General features: G+C 56.0%; 1 protein-coding gene across 6 annotated transcripts in view; it reads right to left on the bottom strand.

Annotated features, from left to right (window-relative positions):
• Positions 1–3,256: 3,256 nt before the first annotated feature.
• The window catches only part of LOC144933945 (uncharacterized), a 55,625-nt gene continuing 30,966 nt past the window's right edge, over positions 3,257–27,915 (bottom strand). For 2 of the 6 annotated variants that reach the window (XM_078859282.1, XM_078859284.1), the window contains exons 11-21: positions 27,568–27,755; positions 24,025–24,206; positions 23,373–23,473; positions 22,726–23,153; positions 21,474–21,676; positions 20,240–20,366; positions 18,225–18,886; positions 14,930–15,243; positions 9,656–9,795; positions 8,896–9,159; positions 3,258–7,768 (exon numbers count right to left, since the gene is read on the bottom strand). In XM_078859282.1, coding sequence (XP_078715408.1) covers positions 7,757–7,768; positions 8,896–9,159; positions 9,656–9,795; positions 14,930–15,243; positions 18,225–18,886; positions 20,240–20,366; positions 21,474–21,676; positions 22,726–23,153; positions 23,373–23,473; positions 24,025–24,206; positions 27,568–27,755 — 2,621 coding nt within the window. In that variant the 3' untranslated portion in view covers positions 3,258–7,756. Of the gene's footprint in view, positions 7,769–8,895; positions 9,160–9,655; positions 9,796–14,929; positions 15,244–18,224; positions 18,887–20,239; positions 20,367–21,473; positions 21,677–22,725; positions 23,154–23,372; positions 23,474–24,024; positions 24,207–27,567; positions 27,756–27,915 lie in introns of all 6 variants that reach the window. The other 4 variants (XM_078859287.1, XM_078859283.1, XM_078859285.1 and 1 more) reach the window with 4 other exon arrangements.

The raw sequence follows: 27,915 nt of genomic DNA, 5'->3' as shown, positions 1-27,915 counted from the left end.
ACCGACACTGCATAATCAAAAGCAATAAACATCATCAAAGTCAAAAGCTCGACTCGCCCCCATGCTCAACACGAGCAAATGGGTTGGCGCTCATCACCAATTGCCATTGCAGAGCCGGTGGAAGAAATTCCACGTTTCCGTGACGGGGCACCGGATATCCATGAGACGAGGTCGCCCGAAGGGATGATTTGGTCGACTCGCCCCGCAATCGGGTCTCGACCTCGCGCAGTTCCGATTGTGAGTTCGGGAGCGCTGACCGCGGTGCAAATGAGCCGAGTGGACAAGCGAGATCCCCGTTTATAGACGTCCCACTCATTTCGAACGACCCTCTCTCGACTGTCTTCTCAACGGGTGGTGGTGGTGGTGACATGGATGGAGATTCACGCATCTGCCACGCACACGGACGCACGGCGCCTATTCCAAGTAAAACAGTTTGGCCGTGAGCCACCACGAACAAAAAACAATTGACAACTCGAATAAGCAGAATGTCCGTAACACGTGGCGAGAATAACAGAGCAACGTCTCTCCGAGCAACTAAACGGAGAGAATGCGATGCGTGCACACGATGCCTCAATAGCAACCGAGTGTAGTGTCTGTAGCGACGATGATGATGATGATCAGTGAGGCATCTCGAAATGTATCGGTGTTGCGCTGCTAAAGTAATTCGATATGCACGACGCAGCGAGTGGCCTCGTGGTGAGATCAAGGAGGGGGGTCTCTAGCCCAGGGGGGTAGGGCGGCGGGGGGGCGATGTTCGCGTGTAAACACCGCGGTTTGTGCTCAATTAACTTTAATTGGGGGGCTCCCACTTCCTGCCGCCACACACTCCCCAAACCTTCTCCCTCAGTCGCCACCCGCCATGCCTGCACCCGGTACACCACATCCAGGACACCGCACGCGGCGGTCTGTGGCCGCTGTACTCGTCACGTGCCACCTACCCCGGTCTACCGGCGATGTGGAGCTAAAAGGCGTTCTGCAACAATGACGCCCTTCACGCGAGGGAGGGTTGAGATACTCTTAGCCCGGCTGGTGTGATCGATATAAACCCGTAGAGCGGCATGCCACTGGCAGAGGAGATTCCGCGGCGCTCTGTGGACACGAATGGAGCGCACCATGACACCGAAACGGCGCTGGCTTTGGCTCTGAATGTCCTCTCGTTCAAGCGCCGAGCAGATCGGCACGTAACACCAAACGCGCCGGGGCTTCGCCTGCGCACAGAGCGAACTCACCGGCACCGGCATGGGAACGGCGAGGTGGCGGTCGGGAGAGAGACCGTGGGTTAGGGGGAAGGTCGCGGAGTTAAACTTCCCTCGCTAAAATCTCGATAGAAACAACACAAACACCTGTTAGTAGGCTAAGCGACCCAACAAACCACCAACGGCAGCTCTTATCTCGCAGCTACAACACACGTGGGCTGCCTTTCTCGTATGTTGCCCTTCAACCCGCGCCTCCAATCAGCACGGTTGGCGGAAGAAGTTCAACATAATTTATACTGCCGGTCAGACTTTCCATGACAGCGTCTTTGTGACGTCGCTGCATTAATGTATCAGAGCACGTGGGTGGGTGACGTCGTAGCGACGGAAATATGGCGCAATATTGGCACGACTATCCGAACTTGACATCAAACTTTTGTCATTAGCGAAGCCTCTGGCTCGTGTCGCGCATCTTACAAGAGCCGTTTGGGGTTTTTGTGGGATCGCGTCTTTTAAGAAGCCTCCACTTAGAACGGGAGATGCAGCACAGATCATCATAACATCATCATAATGTCAACTTGTCATGCCGCACAGCATCCGCTCGCTCTCGACGAGAGAGGACGACTCGGAGGTGCGAGCAGGAGCCACAGACGAGCAGAGAAGGCGGCAGCAGCAGCCACGCGGTGAGGAGCCAGCACCAAATTACCTGCACCCCCCCTCCAAGCTCTGCGGTCCTCTACATATTAAAGTGTTATCGATCAATCAACAAGTGTTTGTGCAAGTGGGAGGAAACCGGATCGCCCGGAGAGATGGCAGCCACTCCGCCCAATGAACGCATCGTCTCCCGGACGAGGGGACAGTTCCCGATGGCGACCCTCGGGGTCGCGCAGGCCCCGAGATGCTGTCTCCACCCCGCGGCCAAACGCCAGCAGAATGGGGACGACCACCGCGGCACGGTGTCACGGCCGCCTCCTGCGGCCGCTCGGGCGCGTTGCTCGCTTGCGCTAAAAACGCGACGGCACAGACGGCGCAGACGGCACGTGGGCGGGCACCCTCGGAGCGCCCGCCGCGGTGGAGCCGCCGCCTCCTGGAGCCGCGTCCTGGAGCCGCGTCGCGGGACGAATCAACTCGCCGACTCGCGCCGGGGATTCCCCGCGAGGGTTCCGGCGCAGATGTACGGGCGCGCCCGGCGATCTACAGAGCCTTGCGTTTGCATATTATTATTATTAATATTGTTATTGTCACGAAGCTGAATGCATAACGTTTAAGGCGATCGATCGCTACGCGAGAGCGCTGGGTTTGTCTGTGCGACGGAAGCCGACGCGCGACAATCTTGCACGGACACGACAGCGTTCGCAAGCGGAGTTAGATGCATCTTCGACATCGTCGTCCACATCGTCGTCGTTACCAGGGCTTAATTTCAGCCGGGTCTGTCCGAGTCAGTCAACAGGAATGATGTTATGCACCCGGGACACCCCACATCCAGTATTCATCTCTCCTTGTGGCTGTTGGCTACGAGTCAGGTGCCACCTATTCTAGTCTAACAGAAGCAAGGCGCCACGGTGGCCGAAGTTGTTGATGCCAACGCCCACACCTCGCCGACCACCCCCTGGCAGAGTCCGTAGCTGCTGCCCGGTAGTCAGGCGACCGCCGAGATCTGCGCTGACAGTCTTCCACCAACCGCTCTTAAAACATTCAGTGGGAAATTAAGCCCTGGTCATCATCGCTAGCACGGTCGTCATCATCAGCCTCATCATCATCATCGGCATGCCAAGTATGGCGATTTGATTAGCACCCGCGCGTTGGCGATGAGGCGACTGGGGCACGATTCCTCCAAGAAGCAAGGGTCGGACGAGCAGGAGCATTCGTCCACAACGCGTGGCGCACACACACGCACACACACACACACGCACACACACACACACGCACACACACGCACACACACACACACACGCACACACACACGCACGCACACACACACAGACACACACACGCACACGCACACACACACACACGCACGCACACACACACACACACACAGACACACACACACACACGCACGCACACACACACACGCACGCGCACACACACGCACACACACGCACACATACACACACACACTACACACACACTACACACACACTACACACACACTACACACACGCACACACACACGCACACACACACACAGACACACACACGCACACACACACACACAGACACACACACACACACTACACACACACACGCACACACACACGCACACACACACACTATCCGTGTACGCGCCATGACCCATGCGACCTATGCTGGCTTTTGTTATTCCTATGAAACGACCGCCCACGCATTGAGCCACGCGCGCGCCTTACGAAGGCGCTGCCACAGCGAGGTTTGCGGACTGCTACACCATAGCGGCGGTGTTTAAAGCGCCAGGAATAACCCAAGGTTCCATTGTTCCAGAGCGTTCAAGCAGTCTTCTCAAAGACCACGCTCTACCAAGCATTAGCGCTCAAGTTCACATTGATTCTCAGCACGCTGCAGACGCCGGATGATTGGTAAATACGTCCTAGGTCTGACAATACATGAAGGTCCCGCTCCCCCCTTACACCTCCCCGGATCGCCGTTATGGACTGTTGAGGAAAGTGCTGTTATCGAGCATCTACGATGGCCTGAACAACACACGGAAGAAAGTGGTCAGGACCACGGCTCATTTGTGAATCGAACTCGCATCGCACAGTGTGCCAACCGCTGCACCACGATTCCCCACGTGGGACACAGACACACACACGAGATCGCTATCCGAATTTGAATCGGAACTCTGTACATCATGTATGCGACAGATAGACACACTCGGTATATACACACACGTCGGAACGTGTTTAGCAATCATCGGGTTGGTGCAGCAGGCGCCAACTTAATTTATATTCGAACGAATGGGAGTGGTAAATGCGCACGTGCGGACCGCGGAGGGTCGCAAGGACTGGAGTTGAGAAACCCTGCATTGGGATCAGCTCAACAAACCGCAGTGGGAGTCAGCCGAAGATCCATGGAGCAAACCCGTGGGATGTTGGCTTTGTTTAAAAACGGGACATTGATCAGTGTCCAGACCGCGTAGGTTAAGAGGTAAATATACACAAACTGGGAGACAAAAAACATACTCAGCTCAGAAACACACGTAGCTCATATCTCGTAGCTACACACCTCGGCTGTGCGCCAGAAGGCAGGCGTGCGAAACACATACTGCCGCTTGCCGATGGGTTGTCAGATGTTATTGGCAAGGGCACTCCACCGTGGTGCCTAAGTTCAGCACAAACAGCGGTCGGGTTGAGAGATTCCAGCTGTTTGTTTTCTCGGCTGCGTCTCCATTGAAGGAGACATTTGATGATCCGCCAGCCCTCAAGGAGGTGACCAAGAGCATAGGGACTGTCACGACGCATCGATTCATCAAGATCGATTAATAGGCTCGGGACAACACCTATCGAATCACGTGGGTGACAAATGTATTCATTTCAACTCCTGTGATTTATGTGGGGGAGGGTGGTGAAGTGGTTATTGGATTTTGTTCAATTCCTAGCCAGGGCGAACATGTGTGGCGAGTGATTACTAAATTGGTTCCCACCTCCCCCCCCCCGACGCCCTCCTTCACCAGCCCGCACCGACCAGCGTGGTGAAGTATGGTCAAATGCACCAATTACTCACTCTTGAACCAATCACGACCATAACTAAATTGTGCCAATTCGTCGATTCACAGAATCCATAAAATGAGGCCTCTAAGGTTCGCAGTTCCCCACGCTTCTCGCGATGAGGACGTTTATACAAGTCAGATCTTGTCTCACGAGCACTGCAATCGATCGACGAATCGTAGAGAATGTGAGTCGAGTTTTTTTGTTAAATCTAACAAGGCTCGACCAGGCAACAAACAGAACAATGCCGAGATGAACACAAGAATGCAGCCCTCTTTGCACCGAGCAATGGATACCGGGTTAGTGCCTACAATTTGCCAGAAACCGTTCATGTAAAATTATTTAACTTCTGAAATCGTTCAAACCATAACCAGTGTGGTGTATTTAATTTTTCCCAAAAATGTATTTCAATTGTGCACTTGAGACGTCCATGGCACGCGACGAATAATCCGAGATCGATTAAAGTGGCCTCTTTCATTCGTTCCAATGCAATCAAACTGATACGTTTAAAATGTGTGCAACTGGGACTCGGCCAATTGACACGACCTACCGATCGCGAGGTGCCTGGGCTTGTGTGGAGACCGAGCGGCGGGATGGTGGCACGGGCCGAGGAGCGGTGGCCGTGCCGAGACACAGGCCTTCACTGCACGGCCTTCAGTATCTGGGAGATACGGCAGCCTCGACCGACTGTGGCCTACAAAAATATACCGTGGCGCGAGCACTCAACGTCGCGTTGTACGTTGTGAAACGTCCATTGGTTTACCTGATTCCATGCACAAGGTTGCTACCGATGCCGTCACTGCTAAGCACCTTGTGGCTCACGCGTCATTGTTTTGTTTTCTACATCAGGGTATGTACATTATTATGCGTTTAAGTGATAAAAAAAAATCCCATAACAACACACCCCAAACTCTTCTCAGCTCCGTTTCCTACACAGGTCCACTCAGAGGTAAATCCTCTTTTCAACCAAAACGCAATAACAACTTTTCCACTGGCACATCTGAGCCGAGTCAACGGTACTAGGGGTGGTCTTCCACTGGGGCTGTTTGCAGATTCGAACCGAAACAAAACGCCCGCTGGCCTCGAAAGAAATATCTGAATGTGGCTCACGGCCAAGCAAGGCCAGGGGCGGGGACTAACGATGTGATGCCTTCATTGGACACTACATCGGTGGCACGGCTCGACTTCTGCAGTTGAAAAATTAAAGTGGAAAAGCGGTCGTGCTTGAGAGCCTGAGTGTGTGTCTCCGGGGTGAGGAGGTCTCCCCGTGTGTGCATTGTTTATGGATGTGGAGCGGTGGTAGTGTAGCAGTTAGAGCGCTTCGCTACAAACCTGGCGACTCGAGTTCGATTCCTGTTCACGACCAACACCGGTGACGATTATCTGAACCGGTCATGGGCCTCCCCTAGGTAAACTCAGCATCAAATGAGTATCTGGTGCGGTGCGTAAAAACATCACCACTGGGGAGACAAAGGCGGCCGGGCGTGGTGTTGGCCACCCACCCCCTCGTGTGAAGTGCCCGCCTTCATAGGTGCTGCCCGCTAATGGCACTTGCCCCAAGAGTCTGTCCAGGCTCTACGGGGGATCTTTGTCTTTGTTGTTTATGGGTGGGGACGCGTCCTTTGTTAACGCGCGGAGTGGGGGGGAATGCATATTTGCCTCCTGCGGTGAAGGAGCCCCGCAGTCGTTTGCCTCTCCGCCTTAACGAGCCGTTTGCATAATGAATTAATTCGCGGCTTGAGCCTCGCGGTAGTGCACGCTTACGCGGGGCGCGCAATCGCCGCCGTGGCTCCCGCACGGCCTCGGTGGCGGAGGCACGCTCGATCCCGACTCGTGGCGTCATCCGCCGTCTCACAGCGCTAACCGAGTCCCGCGCGTCACGCGTGTTAAAGATACGCTGTGCACGCTCGCGCCCGTGCTCACACGCATGCACACGCGCACGTATGTACGTTTTGCATAACGCAATAGCTTTGCATTAAAACGTTTTGCGCGAAACATAATTAAGGCTCAGTGGCACTCGGACCCAAAACGAATTCGTGAGAGACGTCTTCACGGTGCGGTTGTGTTTCGACGCTTTGTACAGCGCAAGTTGTACCGCACTGCAAATGTGAAGAACAACAATAATTATTTACAGCCCTTTGTCAGTTCACCACGAGGCGAGAGATGTGCCCGCCGGACTGCGCCACGCCGCTCCGCACGCGTTGGTGAAGGGGGGAAGGAGGTCCAGGACCGGTTCAGACATCACTCGCCACTGATGTCAGCCGTGGCCAGGAATCGAACTCGGGTCGGCAGGTTCAGAGCGCGTTAAGGGGCGCGGGGGGGTGGGGGGGCTCCGTGCCCTAAACACGCAACGTTTTTGACGGAGGGGAACTGGCGGAGGAGCCAGCGACAGGTGAACACGACCCACCTCTGTGCAACGTCGCTCAGTGAATTCTGTCCAGAGTAGCCAATTCTCCCACAGCGATATCTTTGTGTTAATATGTACACACCTGCACACATGCTTGTTGTTGTTGTTGTTGTTATTATTATCGTTGTTGTTACGAAGATTAAAGGTAACGCCAGTCAGTGTGCATCCGTCAAGCGCGTCCGTGGGCGGCGGCGCCAGAAGAAGCCCTTTGGGAGCTTCGCGACGCCCGGCTCTCCGGTTCCGCGGAGAGAACGGAGCGGGTGGAGGAGGTGGGGCGCTCCACCTCACCTCGTCCTCCTCCTCGCCCACGTCGAGTTCAAATCTCACGATAAAAACCAAAAGTTCCGCCCACCCTGGCTAAAACGAAAGCGTTTGTTTAAACGTCTGCACGGAAAAACCCCGACGGCCACGCTCGGCCGTTTGTCTCTCTCGCTCGACGATCACCGAGCACAACCTCCTCGGGGCTCCACGTTTCATGACGATGCCTACGGAGGTGAGGAGGTGGCAGAAGGGAGCGGGGGGGGGGGGGGGGTCGGGGAGGAGGGGCGGCAGGGGTGGCGGGGATGGGGACAGGGAGGGAGGGAGAGAGAGCAATGGGGTCAGGCAGGAGAGGGTGGGTACGGGTGGTGGAGCAGTACGGGTGGTGGAGCAGTGCAGGTGGTGGAGCGTTGGGTCGTGCGAAGCTGTGCTGGGCAGATCGAGGTGCAGGGGTAAAGGTTAGGGGTAGAGATAGGGGTAGAGATAGGGGTAGAGATAGGGGTAGAGATAGGGGTAGAGATAGGGGTAGAGATAGGGGCAGGGGTCGAGATAGGGGCAGGGGTCGAGATAGGGGTAGGGGTAGAGATAGGGGTAGGGGTAGAGACAGGGGTAGAGATAGGGGTAGAGATAGGGGTAGAGATAGGGGTCGAGATAGGGGCAGGGGTCGAGATAGGGGTAGGGGTAGAGATAGGGGTAGGGGTAGAGACAGGGGTAGAGATAGGGGTAGAGATAGGGGTAGAGATAGGGGCAGGGGTAGCGATAGGGGTATTGTTGAAGGAAGTTATAGACTGGAGGATCGGTCTAGGCCTGGTAAGTTCAGGATGAGGGCTGGCTGGGGTAGGGCTATGACGAGGGTTCACATGACGGCTAAAGGTGGGGTTACAAATATAAGCAGAGTTCTCACGAGGCTGCCAGGTGAAGGAGTTAGGAGTGGAGGTAGGGTTCAAGATAGGCTGCTACGGGGTTAGAGTAGAGGATATCTTTAGGGCTAAGCTAACATTGGTTGGGATATGAGTAGGGGTTAGGTGTAGGCTGCTTGGGGTAAAAGTTAGCAGGTGGGGTAGAGTTAGGGGTTGGTGTAGAGGTTAGGAGGATGGTGAGGACTCGGCTGCTCGTCGTAGCGGTCGGATTAGGGCTCAGCCGATGCGTGTAGGATGTAGGATTGGCGGGCAAGGGTTAGACCGAGACTGCTAAGGGTATAGGTTAGGAGTAGGGAGGTAGCATCATGGGTAAGGGAATACAGGTATGCATTGGGAGCAGGCATAGAAAATAGGACCAGGCTGCGAGTAGGATCGGGGGTTAGGAGAAGGGAGGAGGGGGGAATCGAGTTCGGGGGGGGGGGGGGGCATCACACCCTAAATTCACGGACGTCCGTGTGTCTGCCCGACAGCCTCGCCAGCTCCTCGCGGATCGACCGGATCAGCGACGCCGTCGGCTGCGACGGTAGCGGCGGCGGCGGTGGCCCGGGTGGGTGGCCCGCGTGCCCCACTCGGCGGCCTTCCATCGCCCGCGAGGCCAGCAAGGAAGCAGGCCCTGGGCCGGCGCGGAGCAGGGCCTCGCCCGGCTGAGAGGCCGGCGGTGGGGGCGGCGGGCGGTGGTACCCTCCGTCCGGGAAGCCCTGCGTGAGCGACGGAGAGGCGGCATGAGCGAGCAACGGCCCCAACCCCAACCCTGGCTCCACTCGACTCCCGCTCGAGCGGGAAGATGCCGGCCTACCGTCTGTAGGACGTAACGTCTGCGTATCCGCGTGCACACCGCATCCTGCGTACCTCTCGCATGCCTGCATCCGCTTGTCGCACGCCACCTACTCCGGTCTACCAGCGCGACCGGTAACACAGTCAGCGAGTACTCAGTCCCAGAACGTGCGGGATCTCGTCAGATCTCGGAAGCTGAGCAGGTTGGAGCCTGGACAGCGCCTGGGTGAATGACCGCCATGCGCAACAGGTCGCTATAGGCTGCCATGGGGCTACGCGGGGGGAGCAGTGCGGGATTATGAATTGTACTTCCACGCTGCCGCCCTCACACTGCACGCCTTCGCCCCACCCACGCCGGACATTGCCGTGCAGTACAGTCAAACAACACCAATGACTGACGGCTCCGAGTGAGCGCCGTACCGGCTGGTGCGGGTGCGTAGGGTAGAGCGCGGTGGCCCCGTCCTGGTGGTACGGCAACCACACGACGTCGCCACGGCGACCCACACCGGGCGACGGGGTCGGGTAGGTCCCGGGAAGCTCCTTCACCTCCAGCGCGCCGACTGCAGCCCGGCACAGCCGACACAGCCTGATACAGCCTCACACAGCTTGAAACAGCCTCACACAGCCTGATACAGCCTCATATAGCCCGATACAGCCTCATACAACCTAACTGCGTGATACAGCCTGAATTAGGCCGACACAGCCTGACATAGCCTGATACAGCTGGGTACAATTCACGGAGTCAGTGAGTCAGAGGCAGAAATTGGGGGGAGAGAATGTGGGGAGAGTCGGTGACCTCGTCCTTGCGCGCCTTCACCGCCCCCACGTCATTCTAGAGTGCAACCTGGGTCCGACTCCTGGCCGTTATGCACAATAACACCCCCGTGGAACCCCCAAGTGCCGATCCGATTCAGTGCGTCGGCATCGGCACTGAGAAGGCGAAAAACGAAATCAACTGGCACATTTGTCCCATTGACAACTTTGTCGAGCGGTGGAGGGTACGCAGCAGCTGAACTTTGACATTGCACCCACACAACGCTCCAACCCAATCATCGACTCGGAAGGGTAATGTAGCGCGTTAAGAGTCTGTGTGTGAAACGACCGATGAGAGTTTTCCTTCAGGTACATCGTCATGTAGCCGCACGCTGTGCAGGGAAAAAACATTTAAAACCAGAAAACACATCAGCAATGCAGTGGCATGTTACGTTTCATTACCAAGTTTGGCTTGTCACAGTATCTGCTGCATCGGACAACTGGAGATTAAACAGACGCGGGGTCGCGACAGCCCAAGGGCACGAAACGAGCTCCGTTAAAAAGTTGCCGTCCCGTGAAAATTAACCGCACGAAACTTCAAATGAAAACAACTCTCGGGGCCGATGGTCGTTAATCCGCGCTGGCCAATGCCGGCTCGGCGCGGTGCGGCCCCTCGCTGTTGTTCCGCCATTCTGCGCTGCTGTGGATTGGCCCTCCGAGCCTCGGGCGTCGTTTCCAATGACTCCCAGGAAAGGGCCGTAATAGATCATCCGTGACCAGTTTTACGCGCGCAGCTTCCACAGGGGAAGGACCTGAAACCGAATAAAAATGCCGGCTGCAAAGACAGTGTGGGTTTGATGGCCATAGAGGCTGGTAGTGGTGGTGGTGGCAGGACCGGGAGATGGGAGGGGGGGAAAACCAGCGCAAGACAAGAGAGGCACTGAAGAGAGACATCACGGCTTCTCAGTATTCCGCGCAGTTTAGCGCAGGATTGACGGGCGCGGCGTAGCGCGTCGGGTTGATTTAAACCAAACGCTCTCACTCGCTCATTCTCACTCTCGTTGTGTAGCGGCGCAGACAAAAGCTAAGCTGGCTCCCCATTAGGCTGAGTAAGCAATTGGCTCTCGTTAGGAACGGTACAAAGCGCCGGCCGGCGAGCACCGTCGCTCAGGGAGCCGAAAACACAAACACTAACGGACAGAGATGCACACACACACAAGGACAAAGATCCCCAGTGTAGCCTGCACAGCCAGTTGGAGCAAGTACTGTTCATAAGCACGTATGAAGGTCGACAGGGCACATAAGGGGTTGGGTGCCAAAACACCACGTCCGACCACCTTTGTCTCCCTAGAGGCGATATTTTTACACACCACCCCAGGTACTCATTTTGAGGCTGAGCCGATCTAGGGGAGGCCCAGGACCGATTTAGATAATCGTCACTGGTGTTGGCCGTGAGCGGGAATCAAACTCGAGTCGGGTTCATAGCGCAGCGTGCCAACTGCTACACGACCGCTCCCAACACACATACAAACATACAAAGATACACACACACACGAGGAGATGCGCACACAAGACTGCTTGGCAAAAGAAAAAGGGGAAAAAAACCGTCACTCAAGCCACATTTCTGTATTACAATCTCATTTCCCCGCACATCGCTCACTCGCGCTCCATCGCCGCAGGAGCTGCGGAGAATCCAAATCAAATTCTCACGGCCCGAGCCGCCAATTCGGAATCCTGATTCTGGGAAGGCGGCGCTCGTCACGCAGCTCGGTGCCTCAGCTCCGGCCCTCCGTGTTAGACGCGAGGGCCGCCGCCGCTCGGCCACCAGAGGGAACCCTGCTGTGCGTGTGCCGCAAATGACCTTGGAAGTGATTGATGTCGCTCGCTCCGTTACGCCCTCGGCCAGAGCCGCGTTTTTAACGTCGTGCCGCCATGTGGCTTGTCGGGGGTCGCGCCGCGTCGTTCCGCACGACGTCCGACGTTTCCCTCACAGATGCTCCCAGCCCATTGTGCATGTGTTGAGGTCACCAGGAATAAACATCGTAGGGTTATCCAGCCACTGTCCCGGTGTGGTCAATGACACTGCCACAGTGCCCCGAAAGTGCTTTAGTAATTAGGTAATGTCATGTAGTTTGGTCTTGTTGGCTCTGGACAACACCGCTGTGTTGAATGCTCTCCTCTCTCTCCCTCTCCCTCTCTGTTTATTTGTTTTTTTATTTCACCTCTCCGATTGAAGATCTGTTAACGCCGCTTGACCCCCTGCGTGCGTTCATCAAAGGGTCGCGATGGAAGGAGATGGAAGGGGGGGGTGGGAGCTCATCGGCGATTCCCAGCCAAAAGCTTCAGAGAGCAATCGATGGAAGCTACGTGCAGGGTGGCGGCGGCAATGCCAAAGCGGCACGCATCGCTCTCAGTGGAGCAGAGCGTGGGTTTGACCCCAGACAAGTAACCGCCGCTGCTCCCCCTCCAGTGTAGCCTGTAACAGATTGTTGATGCCAGTGCTGCTAGCGAGCACCTATGAAGGCCGGCACGGCAACACGAGGGGTTGGGAGGCCAGCAACACACCCGGCCGCCTTTGTCTCCCCAATGGCGATGTTTACACACTGCCGCACCAGGTACTCATTCACACACAGACACACTACTCCACAACCAATGGGCCCGCGCTTCCTGCAACACAAAGGCAAGAAGCACCGAGGACAGGGTGGGTGGCTGAGTCGACCGAGCGGAAGCCCATGACCACTTCAGATAATCGTCACTGTTGTTGGCCGTGAGCGGGAATCGAACTCGGGTGGCCGGGATCGTAGCACAGCGCGCTAACCGCTACACCGCCACTCCCCTCAGTGCCGGACTAAGCTAGCGCAGGGCCTGTAGCATCTTTTAGAACGGGGCCCTAAATAATAAAAAAAACACGTAAATATTAAAGCACAATTTTTGTAGTTGCATAGTAAAGTAATTGTATATTTTAATTTGCTATAAAACCAGATAATACGACAAATCGATAACCTTAAACACCCAGTCGTTCATAAAAGTTCAAGGCAGTATAGTACTATAGTAATAGAGCAAGTGCAGAATCACTGAACCGGAATTGATAGCTTGAAAGCATTTAATACGGGGCCCTTGAAAGTGTGGGGCCTGTAGCTTATGTAGCTACTTTTGCTACTAGGATAGTCCGGCACTGAGTCTCCCCCTCACCACCCCTACCCCCATTTTTTTTAAACCACAAAACTGCCCCCCCCCCCCTCGTCAGTTCACCCAGCAATCTGCAGCATCAGTAAATCGCGCAGCACGCCCATCGACTCAGTCACCCGTCTACGCTGGAAGCAGAGGGCAGAGCAGTAGGGAGGGGAGAGTCGTCGTCATCAGGGATCGATTTCAGCCGGGTCAGAGCAGGCCGGCTACCCAAATGATATTCACGCACCTGGCGGCTGGGCCAACAACGTCCACGAAACCTCTCGCTATGTTGGCAGGAATGAAGAGACTTTATTGATTTATTTTAGTGACTTTCTTACTTTTTCTCTACTTTGCACTATCGTTGTTTGTTTTGGCTGTTGTTGTTGTAACTTGCTGACTAATCCGCAACTACTGGACATCTGTGAAAAAGAGCTTCATAGCTCATCAAATTCCTCCTCCAATCTCAATTCGGATTCTGATTCTAATGTGCCGGGGCTACTACGAGAATTGTTCCACCGATTCCAGTCTACCAGTGACCTGAAAAATATTCTGTGAGAAACTAAGCCCTGAGAGTATTGTCCATTGTCATTGTTATCATCATCATCGTTATCGCCCCCATGACCATCATCGCTGCTGCTACCAGGCCAATCGTCGTCGGCACGGCAACGCGGTGACATGCGGAGCCATCGACCTTCGCCGCTTCCCTCCCCCTGGGAACGGCTGAGTCACGGCTCACGGCTCTGATTGAGAGAGAGTGAGAGCGGGCGAGAGAACCATAGTGAGTGGGGGGGGGCAAGAAAGATGGCGCTTTAAAGGCAATCAATAGAGCGAGAGAGGGCAAGCGCGTGAGAGAGGCAGTGGGAGAACGAGAGAGTTTGAGTGAGAGACAGTAAGAGAGAGACGAATAAACAGAGCGCAGGAGAGCAAGGAAGAGCTAAGAGAGAGAGCATGAGAGGGAGATATAGAGCACCATATTTCTCTACTCGGAGTTGGTGGCCCAAGACGCATAGCTCATCAGCCAAGAGGGTTGGTCGGATACCACTTGGAGTGGCAAATGCCACCCGGTGTCCACCATGGGCAAAAATCTCATCGAAGACACCATCTCGTTTATAGACACACATCCTCCTCCCTCTCCTCGTCGTCGTATTCCGCAGATGGCTTCTGTCACATTCGCTATTTAAAAACAATATTTCATCAAGCACAAAGTGGCACCCTTCTAGAACTAGTTACTTCTTTTTTAAATCAAAGCCACCGAGATGGCCTTGCTGTCGCACATTGTGGTCTAGAAATAATATTTTACAAGAAAGATAATTGGCAGCAGTTGCCACTCTCAGTGACTACCGATGGCTATTTTCGGGCCAATGCCTCAAGGCTCTGTAGATTCTATTCTTGCGCAAGATGGCAATATGTTCAGGAGCTAAATGCCAATGTGGAAGTCTCCTGGCCATGATGAGAAGGCTTCAGGCGAGCGAGTTTGTGTCGTTTTGCATTTCCTCTTCCATTGAGGACAATAGTGGTTCTCTCTATGGTCCATAGTTTGGATTGCATGGCCAGTCGCACTCCTGCAACTCGTCTTGAATTCACCATTTATAGAGGAGGCGCATGCATCGTCCTGTTGATGTTCTGATGCGATTGACGGTACACCGCTACATTATACACGCAGTATGGTGATGTCACCTGAGATGTAAGGCATGGATGGATGGACGGAGGCCACAAGCAAAGCTTTTGGCGTCCATGCATCGCCTGGCGCGTGTGTGTAGCATCACTCACGCGAGGTGTGGTGGCGCGTGGTGGTGGCAGCAAGCCCGGGGTCGAGCGCCATCACTCTCCGGGCACTCCGCGTGAACTCCCGGGGGTAGGCCGAGGCCTGGAAGTAGCCTACAGCGCCAGCCTGGTGGTGAGGCCCCGCCTGAGCAGCCGAGAGAGGAGGCTGCGATGAGTAGGCCGGCAGTGAAGCCTGCAGCCCGGGCAGAATGTGCTGCTGCTGGTGCTGCTGCTGCTGATGATGATGTTGATGGTGTTGATGCTGGTGTGGGTGCCTGTAGTGTTGCTGAAGGTCATGTGAACTGTAGTCTTGATGGGTCCTGTAGCGCAACACAAAACATCTCTGTCAGGACTGATAAAGGTCTACAGAGGAGATGCATAGAACTACCAGCCCTTTCATACAGCCGCCACTTGTCCTGGTTTACTCAGGGTTATCCTCTCGTTGAGGTTGCCATCCTGGAACATCTTTAAGTCTTCCCAAGACAATTGTGTAATAATAACAGCGATAACGCCCCACTCACGACAATCCATTTGCATGCAGTTCTCAGGTATTCTGCTACTGTGAGATATTCTTCTTTATCCCATGACAGCCCCTGGTTGCTTTGTACCTCGCGAGGTGGAAACTTTACGGCCTGTTTACCCGTGGCTCAACAGCCCGGCGCCAGGGCGTCTCTGCGGTCGCTAAGGAAGCTTCAGCGTTGCCGTCACGGCTCAACACGTCTTCGACGCAACTATGACTCGTGCCGAGTTTGGGGCTGATCGCAAGGGCAGCAGCAGCAGCAGCACTCATGATCCAACACATTAGTGGCTATGGAGCACGCAACACATTGTTTTCAAATTATGATAATAGGTTTTTCCACTTTCTGGAAATAAAACAGGTGTTAAGATGTTAAAACACCAAACTGAAACCTTTGCAAGGAATCATGTCTGCATTTACCATATATACCTGTGGTGAACATGCAAACAAAAAAACATGCTCTGACAGTATGTGCACTGTCTTTGAAACTGATTGGTCCACACCAGAGACAGCTTTCTTTAGAGCCTAGTCTCGAACAGTGTTAAACCAGAGGACGCCAAAAGGCGTTAAAATGTTTTAACATCTTAACACCTGTTTTATTGCCAGAAAGGGGAAAACCCTATTATCATAGTTTAATACTGGCAAAGGAGGTCTCATGGCATTGTTTTCATATTATTATTACTATGTTTGTTTAGCCAGGAAAGCCTCACTGAGCCTCAAGACTCTTTTCCCAGGAGGGTCCTGCCAAGTTTTCGGAGTAAGGGGGGAAATGTTTGCTGCTGTGTGTGTGTAATCCCAGTTGAGTAATTTGCAGTGTAATTTTTCAGCATTGGGGTATCTTGGTCAATACCGGTTACAATTTATAGCAGCCAAATACCTGAAACGCGTTATATTTATTTTAAATGTGGAGGTAAAAACCGGAGGATTCTGAGAAAAATCTACGCGTTCAAGGGGAGAGAGACACGCAGACTCCAAATATAGATGCGTCAGGGTCGGGATTGAACCCACGAACTCCTGCATACCAGGCGAGGTAGTTGACATCTCGCCACCGCAGCGTTAAGTATTGCACCCGCACTGCTTGACTTGACGATCCGAGGCGGCGTAGTCACCACCTCGCCACCACCACCACCGCGGCGGCGCCCCACGCTGGTGGGATGAGCACACGGGCCCGCCAACGTGGCCACTGTTGCCCGCAGCAACGGAGTCGCGGCCCGCAATTAACGCCCCTTAGAATGCCGCAATGGAATTAACGTTGCAGAGGTCGGAACATCGTGTAAAATAGCAGCCCCGCGACGGAGTGTTGTGCGATCGCCAGGGTGAAAGGGAGCGGCGGTCCGAGTTGGCAAGCGGATTAATTATTTGACTTTAGTGCCGACCTCCTCACGTTTTCCATCCCAGCTGGCGTGGGGATTCGCGCAGAACGGCGAGGAGGCCTCAGTTCGTCTCCATCTCATCTCCACGTGGGGATGAGATATCCTAAATCTAGGATATCCTACATCTCGGCTATCCTACATCTACGATGAGATATCGTACATCTCCACGTGGAGAGTTCGTCTCCGTCTCATCTCCACGTGGGGATGAGATATCCTACATCTCGGCTATCCTACATCTAGGATGAGATATCGTACATCTCTACGTGGAGAGTTCGTCTCCGTCTCATCTCCACGTGGGGATGAGATATCCTACATCTCGGCTATCCTACATCTACGATGAGATATCGTACATCTCCACGTGGAGAGTTCGTCTCCGTCTCATCTCCACGTGGGGGGAACGCGGAGAGCTATCCAGCGGCACCGGGGGGGCGCTGCCGTGGGGGTAGTGGTTATCGTGCCGGAATCGCAATCCAGACGTCGCCGGTTCCATCTCCCGGCGCGGCAGTTGAAACAACGATACAAGTTTCTTAAATCCCTCGGCCTTGGTCCACCCCGCAGTATAAATGGGTGCACCGTAGTCGGTCTACAGCTTGTGAGCAGTGGGATAAAGTGGTGGCTACTACCACAGCTTTCCGATGATATCTGATGAGCGTAGAAAAGTAGGCCAAAGTAGCTCTCCAGAGCTCTCCAGAGCTCTCGCTAGTGAAGGCCCTTCCGTCAGCAGCAACGCTAGCGAGCCATTGTCGGGCTGCGCCTCGAACCTTTCCCTCACTGCGCCACAGCTCAGGTGTCCGTGTGACACAGACCGTGGGGGAATCAGTTTGGGCAGCGACGCGAGCAGGCGGACGGCATCCCATGGAAACGAACGGTACGACGCCATCACCACGTCAACGAAAACACTGGCCACTGCAGCCACGGTCGCTCTCCATGGCTGACGGAACAAGTGTCCTCGACTCTCACCTCTCTCTCACCTCTCTCTCACCTCTTCCTCTCTCTTACCCCCTCTCCCCTCTCCCTCTCTCTCACCTCTTCCTCTCTCTCTTACCCCCCCCCTCTCCCTCTCCTCTCCATTGCCCTTCCACCCTGCCCAAACTATTATTCCTATAATGAGCAAACCCTCCCCCACCACCACCTCCGACCCACACCGCTGTGTATCCTATCAGCACTTCACAGGCAGCGACCGTGACTGTCGGAAGGGCACAGGGAAAGAGAATATAAAATTTGCCGCACTGTTGGGAGAGATAAGCCTGCCGTGCGTGCGCCCTCCTGGAGTGACGCACGCGGGAGCGCGGCTCGCTAACTCGCCATGATGCGGGCACAGGGATAGGATTAAAAAAAGTTTGTACAATATCCGCCGCAGGAAATTTTGACGGTCGCGCGTCGCGAGCACACATGCGAGACAACGTCGCACCTCCCAGATGGCTTCGGATGAGAGGCCCACATCGCGCTTCCGCTGCCCCCGTTGCTGGCAGGAAGTGCTGCCCCATCTTGCACGACCCACAAAGTCCCGGGACTGCCGTCATGAGCTGCGAAGGCCGGCAGCGCCGTGCCGGCTCCGTGACGATGATGCTGTTGGTAGTTATCCACCGACTGCTGACCGTGACGACTCTGATTGTGCTGATTGTGCTGATGCTGCTGATGCTGCTGATGCTGCTGATGCTGCTGCTGATGATCAAAGTGACCTCCTCGTGGGGAGGCGGGCGGCGGAGTCTGCGGCGGGGGCGGAAGCCGGGGGAGCAGTAGGGAGGGGGCAGGCATGGTCGTGGGGGGCCGCCGAAGCCCCCCGCCCGTGGTCGCGGCCGACACGAGCGCGAACGCGTCGTCCAGGAGAGAGTGCATGCGCCTGCGCGCCTCCTCGATCGACGGCTGCTGGGGGGCGACCGGAGACTGCGCCGGGGTCGCCGGCGGGACCGGGGTCCCCAGCGGGGACGGGTCCTGCGACGGCGGCCCCTGGGAGCCGGGCGTCCCCGCGGCCCGGGGACTTACGGCCTCGCTGCTCGAGGGGTCGGAGGGCGAGCCGGCGGTCGCGGGGGCCGTCACGGCATTCTCGGACGACGCTGTGTCTGCCTCGGACTGGCAAAGACAAAGACCCACCGTATAGCCTTCAACAGATTGCTAGGGCAAGTGCCATTAGCGAGTAGCAACATAGAAGGCCGGCACGGCACATGAAGGGGTGGGTGGCCAACATCAGCAGCATCAGCCAACACCACCCCCATCCTTAATTTTCTCTCCGATTACACACAGTATTACACACGGCTCCAGGTACTGGTTTAAGACTGAGTCGTAGCACGGTGCGCTAACCACTGCACTTCCCACCCCAAACTGAACACACGCGACCTCTGGATTACAAGTCCAGGGTACTAACCACAACACCAGTTACACCGGTGGCATCAGCAGGTACCAGGTGCCTCGCTTGTGCCGCGTGAGCACCGCGCTCCGGCGGACGCGCTCAGAGTTTGATATTCAAGTCAGCATCACAGCCGACACTGGCGGCTTGATTTATTACCTGTCATGTGCCACAGCCTTCAAGGCTGGTAAGCCTTGGTGAGATGACCATTATGGATTCTACCAAAGCGCACGATCTCACACACACGCACACGAGGGGGAGGGGGACCACCCCTCCACTACTGAAGGCTCAGCTCCACACATTTTTTCTAAATTGCGATCAAGTCAAACAGTGCGGGTGCAATACTTAACGCTGCAATGGCGAGATGTTAACTAGCTCGCCTGGTATGCAGGAGTTTGTGGGTTCAATCCCGACTCTGACGCCTGCTGCTGTATATTTGGAGTTCACGATGTCTTTCTCCCCGTGGTCGCATGGATTTTTCTCCGGGTCCACCGGGTTTTCCACTCCAAATTCGGAATCAACATGCATGTAGAGCATTTGACTATTACATATTTCCACATGATGATGACGATCAGCTATCATTTGTCGCCAGATCGTGATACGGAGCTGCTGGTACTGCCCTGCCCGTGGGTGACCTCTGTGGCAATGTTGCCACCTCGGCTGGTCGTGTTCATCAGGCTCAAGGCGTTGTAGGGGGGGGGTGGTGGCACGATGGGGGATCGAATCGCGGTGAGTGAGTACCCGGTGCGACGTGACAGAGCCAGCACCCAGGGAAAACAAAGGCGGCCAGGCGCGGTGCTCGCCGCACCACCCCCTCATGAGCCTCGTTGGTACTAGCCGACAGCACTTATCCCACCGACCGGCGCGGTGAAGTATGGTCAGACGACCTTCACAACCGACGTGGCGTGAGGAGGTCTTTCATCCAGCAGCGGAGTAACAGAGTGCTCTCTGGGTAACGAGGCCCTAGTTGTGGGAGTCGCAATACAAAGAGCCCGACGACCCCCGTCCGGCACGGCCCTTGGTCAGTCCACTGCTGGATGAGGGCCCCCTCCGTGACGGGGCCACTCCGTGGCGCTCACCGCGTAGGCGGCGTTGGTGAGCGGCCGGCTCGGGCCATCGTTGTCAGAGGGCAGCAGCTGCTCCTGGTCGGTGTCGCTGCACTCCGCCCCGGCGCGCCTCCTCCTGCGGGAGCCGCGAGCTCTCGTGCTGCACGGGGGGGGGAGGCGGAGGGGGGGTTGAGGGAGGGGGGGTTAGGGAACCGTTGACTCTACAGCCTCTACGGGGCCCACCGGTCAAACGTTTTCCAAAACGCGAACGCGAGTCGTCGACTGGGGCGACAGAGTGTTGGTGGCGCGCTGGTAACGCTCGCACCTCTTGGCAACAAGCGCCTGGGTTAGATTCCCGATTCGGGCGCCTTACTGCGTGTGGAGTTTCTATGTTCTCTCCACCTGTCGTGCTACGGTTTCCTCCGAGTCTTCCAGTTTTAAACGCACACGCGCACGCGCACACACACACACGCACATACACACACACGCGCACACACACGCACACACGCACACACGCACGCACACACACACATACACGCACACATGCACATGCGCACATACACGCACACAAACACACACATGCACACGCACACGCACACACACACACATACACGCACACACACACGCAACACGCACGCACAGTGGGACTGGTATTGGGGGGAGGGGGTCTCGTGTGTGAGGCTGCGTCGCTATTAGGGACGCGCTATTGGAGACTGGCCACATTCATCAAAGCCTGCCCACTGGAGAGTCTGTTTTATTTGTTTACCCAGGAAAGCATCACAGAGTCTCAAGACTCTCTTCTGTGAGGATCCTGCATTGCGATGTTTGGCCCCTGCAATGAGGCACTGAGAAGCACTCTCTGCTCACTCGCCCGGAGCGCCCCCAGCACTCGCTCACCCGCTTCCTCGCCTGCCTCAATCATCCACAAAACAAACCCCGCGGTTGTTTTGCTGCGTGCGTTTATTTTGCTCCCCCTTACTCAGTGAGCGATCAAGCAGGCGGGCGGGCGGGCGGGCGGGCGAGTGGACGAGGGGGGGGCCATTGAGCTCGTGGGTAAGAGAGCCAGCGGGCGGGCGGGCGGGTGGACGGGCGGGTGGACGAGGCGGGGGGGGGCATTGAGCTCATGGGTAAGAGAGCCAACGGGCGGGCGGGCGGGCGGGCGAGTGTGGGCGAGCGAGGTGGCAGGCGAGCGAACGCGTAGATAGGTGAGCGGGCAGGTGAGCGAGCGAGCGAGCGAGCGAGCAGACGAGCCAGTAAGGCACCGCACCCTCTGGGCTCCACGAAGACGTCGGGGAGCAGCGAGGCGGGGTCGAGCACGCGGTCGATCTCCCTCTGCGCTCGCCGGGCCGAGTCGTCCCGCGCCGACCTCCTCCGGGCCGAGCCGTCGCCGGCGCTCGCCTGCCCCTGGGCCTTCTCTCTCTTCCTCTTCTTTTTCCTCTTCTGCTGCTGCTGCTCCAGAGTTGAGTCAGGCTGACGTTCGTAGGGCGAAAAGAACCAAAAAATAGAAGCGCCGAGTGCATGCGTGCGTATGAGTGTGCGCGAGTGTGCGTGCATGAGTGTAAGTGTGTGTGTGTGAGTGTGCGCGCGTGTGTGTGTGTGTAAGTGTGTTTGTGTGCGTGTGTGCGTTGTATTGTTTGCTCGCGTGCTTCTGTCAGACACGGCCGCCGTATTCTGCCAAATGGCGCGATCCCGACCGCCGCTCGCAGCGGGCAGCACAAAGCACGTGTCACGGTTCGGCGGTTATTGTTTGTGAAGCTAACAAGAGCAGTGATAAATAATAATAATAATCATAATAACCATCCTCTGGATGCTTTTAGAGTATTTTTAGAAAGCGGCGAACTGGCCGGAGGCTCGTGGCGCCGAGCGGGCAACAAAGTGCGTCACCAGCCGCTCTGCTGGCCTCTCAAGTCGTCAAATACGTCTCGAGACAACTCACCACTTAATAGACAAACTAATACACACAAACTTCATCCACATGAGGAATCGCTCATGAATCTGCATCATGTCCCCGTCCCAGAAAGTCGCTAGATTTGTTGCTCATCGCTTGCAGGTAAGCTCGAGAATTACACCGTGTCGACTCGCAGCACCTCACGTCGCAGCTCATCCCCGACCACTAAAATGCCCAACTGCAGTCCGGCCGAGGGGACCCCCAGGGGCAGCCGTCACTGTGTGCGGCACACCGTGAATGCAGCACCGTCCTGCAAGTGAGCTCAGTCTACCAATCGGGGGCGATGTTGCGATGTGGTGTTTCCCAGTAATTTGCGAGTGATTTGTCAAACGTGGAAACTCCAGGATCTGACACGGATACACATGGCCTACTCGATTCCGTTGAGGGTCCTCTTGGCTAGACGACAGCAGGGCATCGGAATGGTGAAGATGAGATATGGATACAATGCACAAGCGGCCTTTAGAGGCTCGGGAAAACTAAAAAAAGTCTCAGGATCTTGAGACTAAATAAATGGTTCAAATTGGCGACAGTCAGGGTCGCGCTCGTGGTGAACTCGCTGATGCGCCCTCACCGCCCTCACCGCCCTCACCGCCCTCACCGCCCGCGTCGCCAGCTCCATTTCCTGGGCGTCCCGGGCGGTCGGGGTTATCGGCGGAGTCTGCTGGGGAGAGCGCGGGGAATGCGAGAGAGGAGAGCGTGGGGAGAGAGGGGGAGGAGAGCGCGGGGAGAGAGGGGGAGGAGAGCGCGGGGAGAGAGGGGGAGGAGAGCGCGGGGAGAGCGGCGGGCGGCCTGGCTCCCGCATATCCGGGAGAGGCCGGAGCGAGATGAGCTGGATAGGGGGCTGTCTCTGCGCGTGAGTGCGAGCACGCGAATGCGAGCGCGAGCGCGAGCGCGAGCGCGACGTGTCCCGGCTGCCGCCACGGGCCGGCCACGTCACCCCTCCTCCTGCTCTCCCTGAGTCGTCCTGCAGAGAGGACGACCTCACGCTCCACTCCGAGCCTGCGCACAACGGAAGACAAGGTTTTTCTTTTAGGTTTGGCAGTGTTAACCTCCAGCGTCGGCCGATGGTGGAAATTACACGTTCCTATCGAGTGGCCGCTGTGGACATACACAGCGTGGGGAGGCCCTCATTCAGCAGTGGATTTACAGAGCGGGCAGCCCACGTCACCGTTACGCTGGGACGGGCGATGATGACGGTACCGCCCACCCCCCCCTCACCGAGGCGTCCGTTCCTCAGCGGCGTCTCGTGGGACCCTGGAGAAACCCCGGTGTCTCCCCGCCCGGCGCTCAGCTCCGACTCCGTGTCGGATGGCTCCGTCCTAGCGCACCGCATCACAGGAGACACCGCGGCAAAGATGGAGACTCCCTGTGCCGCCGTTGCCGAGCTCAGTGTGCCAAAGGCCCAAAGCGCCGAGCGGGGAGGTGTTTTTCACGGCGTGGGTTCTCGTGGTTGTGCCGCTGCGCTGTGCCAAGTGTTTTCAGGCCGTACTGCAGGCGATTTGGCGCGATGTCACTCCTGTATAGACCACGTGAACAACGCCACAAAGACAAAGGCCCCCTCCCCCCCCTGTAGTTAGGAGCAAGTGCCGTTGGTGAGCACCTATGACGGGGTGGGCAATGTGGCCTACAATGGGTTGATGTCGCACTGGCCTCTCTCCGTGTGGTGCTGTGAAGAAGGACCGTTGCCCGAAACGTCGCCTGTTATGAACTCGACCCTCTTCAAGGCCACGCCGTTTTTGATGGGGGCACCGCTAACAACGCGGCAGTATCTGCAAAGAATTCGCTTCATTTTGTCACCGGGCCGGAGAGTTTACGGGTGTTTGTCGCGCTCCACGCCGAGCCGTGCTGGTGCCGCCGTTGCCGCGGTTACCGGCCGTTCTTGCCGCGCAGCTTGTTCTGCTGGGGTGTGTGGCTGCGCGACGAGGGCGTCTCCTTGGCGACCGAGGGCGAGCGCGACACCCCGGCCATGACCTTCACGGGGGTCGCGACCTCCTGGTCTATGCGCAGGTCCGAGCCGATGGTCTTCTTGGCATAGTCGAAGCCCTGCACGCTCTGTCGCGCGCGCCGATCATTGCGAGTAAGTCGCGGGGAGGCTTGCGGTTCGATCCGGCGGGCCGGCCCGGCTAACGCTGCGCTGTGGTATTTGTTTAAGATCCGGCGACATGGTCGGACGGTGGTGGCGCATTGCGTGCCCGGCGTTGCGGTCCGAGTTTTACCAAATTTGAAAAATTACTCAATTGGAATCGCACTGCAGCAGCAGCGATCGTTGCCCCCTGCTGTGAAACCACCGCTGCCACCACCATCACGACCGCCACCACCACCACGACCACCACCACGACCGCCACCACCACCACTACGACCACTACCACCACCACCACCACAACAACAGCAGCAGCAGCGGGGCTGCGTCTGAGGCACAGCGGCGCCTTCCTGCACCATCATCGTCCCGTGCCAGGATCACGTATTCTCAATTATTAATATTAAATTATTATGATTAGTAAAATAAATATGTACACTGTACTCCAACAGTGCATTGTTCACGATTGTATGCTAAGTACATAAATATCACTAATTGTACATTGTATGCGAATGTACATAATGCATCAATTTACACATTGCATGCTAATTGTGTATTATACGTAAAAACCATGGTACACCAATTACTTATTTTAAGATGACTGTACACACTCATGGCAAATTGCACCCTTATCGGTCACTGATTGCACAGTGCACCATCAGACTGATTGCACAGTGCACCATCAGACTGATTGCACAGTGCACCATCAGACTGATTGCACAGTGTACCACTAGACTGATTGCACAGTGCACCATCAGACTGATTGCACAGTGCACCATCAGACTGATTGCACAGTGTACCACCAGACTGATTGCACAGTGTACCATCAGACTGATTGCACAGTGCACCATCAGACTGATTGCACAGTGCACCATCAGACTGATTGCACAGTGTACCACCAGACTGACTGCACAGTGTACCATCAGACTGATTGCACAGTGTACCACCAGACTGATTGCACAGTGCACCATCAGACTGATTGCACAGTGCACCATCAGACTGATTGCACAGTGGACCATCAGACTGATTGCACAGTGCACCATCAGACTGATTGCACAGTGCACCATCAGACTGATTGCACAGTGCACCATCAGACTGATTGCACAGTACACCATCAGACTGACTGCACAGTGTACCACCAGACTGATTGCACAATGTACCATCATACTGATTGCACAGTGCACCATCAGACTGATTGCACAGTGCACCATCAGACTGATTGCACAGTGCACCACCAGACTGATTTCACAGTGTACCACCAGACTGATTGCACAGTGTACCATCAGACTGATTGCACAATGTACCATCAGACTGATTGCACAGTGCACCATCAGACTGATTGCACAGTGTACCATCAGACTGATTGCGCAGTGTACCATCAGACTGATTGCACAGTGCACCATCAGACTGATTGCACAGTGCACCATCAGACTGATTGCACAGTGCACCACCAGACTGATTTCACAGTGTACCACCAGACTGATTGCACAGTGTACCATCAGACTGATTGCACAATGTACCATCAGACTGATTGCACAGTGCACCATCAGACTGATTGCACAGTGTACCATCAGACTGATTGCGCAGTGTACCATCAGACTGATTGCACAGTGCACCATCAGACTGATTGCACAGTGTACCATCAGACTGATTGCACAGTGTACCACCAGACTGATTGCACAGTGCACCATCAGACTTATTGCACAGTGTACCATCAGACTGATTGCACAGTGCACGCTGATTGTCAACTGGACGCTAATTCTACATTTTGTGCTAATTCTACCCAACACACGCGAATTGTCCATCAACGCAGATTGCACCGCAACTAATTGCACGTTATACGTCGAGTGTAGCTTGTACACAACGTGTACACAATGTGTACACAAGGTACACGCGGTGTACACACAAGGTACACGCGGTGTACACACAAGGTACGCAATGTGTACATTGGCGACGGCGAGGTGTCGCGTCTAGGCTGCAGCTGTAACCGTTCCACTGCTCGCCAAGCGCCGTCGCCCTCCCGGTCTCGTGGCCATCGACTGAGCGGGCGCTCTCGTGCGCTCGTGCGTACGGCGCTTTCGTCGGCCCGCTGCTGGACGAGGGCCTCCCGACTCCCTCCGGGGTAATTTGATTGTCCATCGCTGCCGCGGTCACCGCGCGTTGTTTGGTAATGGAGGGCAGCAAAGTCGTGGGAGCGTAGAAGTGCAGTGCAACAGCAGGTTTTGCCGCGCCGCCCTCTGCTGCCCACCACGTGGTCTGGCATCAGCCAATAGCAACCTGTTTGTGCGCACTGGTCGCCCATCCAAGCGCTGTTCAGGCTCAACGCTGCTCAGCTTCCAATGCGATCGGGTGATTTGGTCAGATTCATCCATTAATATCATAATTAATTATAATACTGAATTATAATAATTAAAATCAAACAATCGCCCGGGTCAAACGAGCGACGGGGCGGCCCTCGTCTCCTGTGTAAGCCCCAAGCCAGTGGTGTAAATTCCACAGTGGTATGGCAGGGTCCAGTGTGTGCACAGAATAACCAATTGGCACCTGACTAATCGTGTCGGCGAGGCGGCAAGGGATTCCAGTGAAGGGGTTAACAAGAGAGGAGGAGAAGGATCCATCAGGGTCTACAAGTTGTTACCTCGACCTCTGACCTTGGGGGGTCAGCCTCCCCCTCCCCCTGGTCCAGGGAGACGCTGCTCTGTGCAGCAGTGGAAGAAGCAACGGCGACCGTGATCACAGCCACACCCGCGACAGTCGTCAGCAACAGCAGCAGCATCATCAGTAGCAACGCATCACGATCATCACCATCATTCGCGCCATCATCATGGTAATCATGATGATAATCATCATCAGCAGCAACAACAGTATCATTATCATCACGAACATCGTATCATCATCATCAGCAGCAACAGCAATAGCATCATCATCAGCCGCCAGGCCTCCCACCCTGTCTGCCTGTCCCCCGCTCGCTGTGATGAGTGGGGGGGCGAAGATGTTGGCTCGGGTAAAACAACGTGGAGGCGCTGGAGCCGAGGGGACGGGGACACGAGACGGCTTCAAACCGGGTGGGGGGGGGAGGGGTGCCACCCAAACCTTCGCCAGTGGCTACTGCCGTGGAGTGGTTGGTACTGGGCACGTGAGGGGCAGTGACCTAGCTATCGAGTCGCGTGCAGGCGGTGCAACTGCACCGGGTCCCGGAGGGGTCCAGGCGCCAGGGCTACAGAGAGAGCCGAGGGTGGAGATGGGACAGGAGGGGGAGGGGGGAAGGGGGGCCGTGCCGCCCACGCGGCGGCGCTGTGAGCGCGGCGGGGGGTGGCGGCGCCGCCCTCGGCTGACCTTTGCCCTGTGGATGCGGCTCATGGTGTCGGCCTTGAAGTCCATGCGGTTGGAGCGGCACAGCTTCCAGTAGAGCACCGAGGAGAGCGCCAGCGCCAGCGCCGCGGGCACCACCACGGCCGCAATGATCCACAGGTTTCCCGCGCCCCCCACGGGCGCTTGGCTCGGGGACATCACCTGCATCACCGCTGATGGGAAGAGGGGTGGACACCGGGTGAGGTAAACCGCACGCCTCTCTGTGGTGGTGCGTTCCCAGCGGTGGTGCGTAGAGGTTTACCCACAAATCAACATATCGCACGGGGGGGGAATTGTTTTACTACCAAATACGTTTGCCTGACTTAAAGATAG

Source organism: Lampetra fluviatilis, chromosome 8 (genome assembly GCF_964198595.1).
Source record: "Lampetra fluviatilis chromosome 8, kcLamFluv1.1, whole genome shotgun sequence".
Taxonomy (NCBI): Eukaryota; Metazoa; Chordata; class Hyperoartia; order Petromyzontiformes; family Petromyzontidae; genus Lampetra; species Lampetra fluviatilis.
This window is presented reverse-complemented; position numbering and strand designations above follow the sequence as displayed.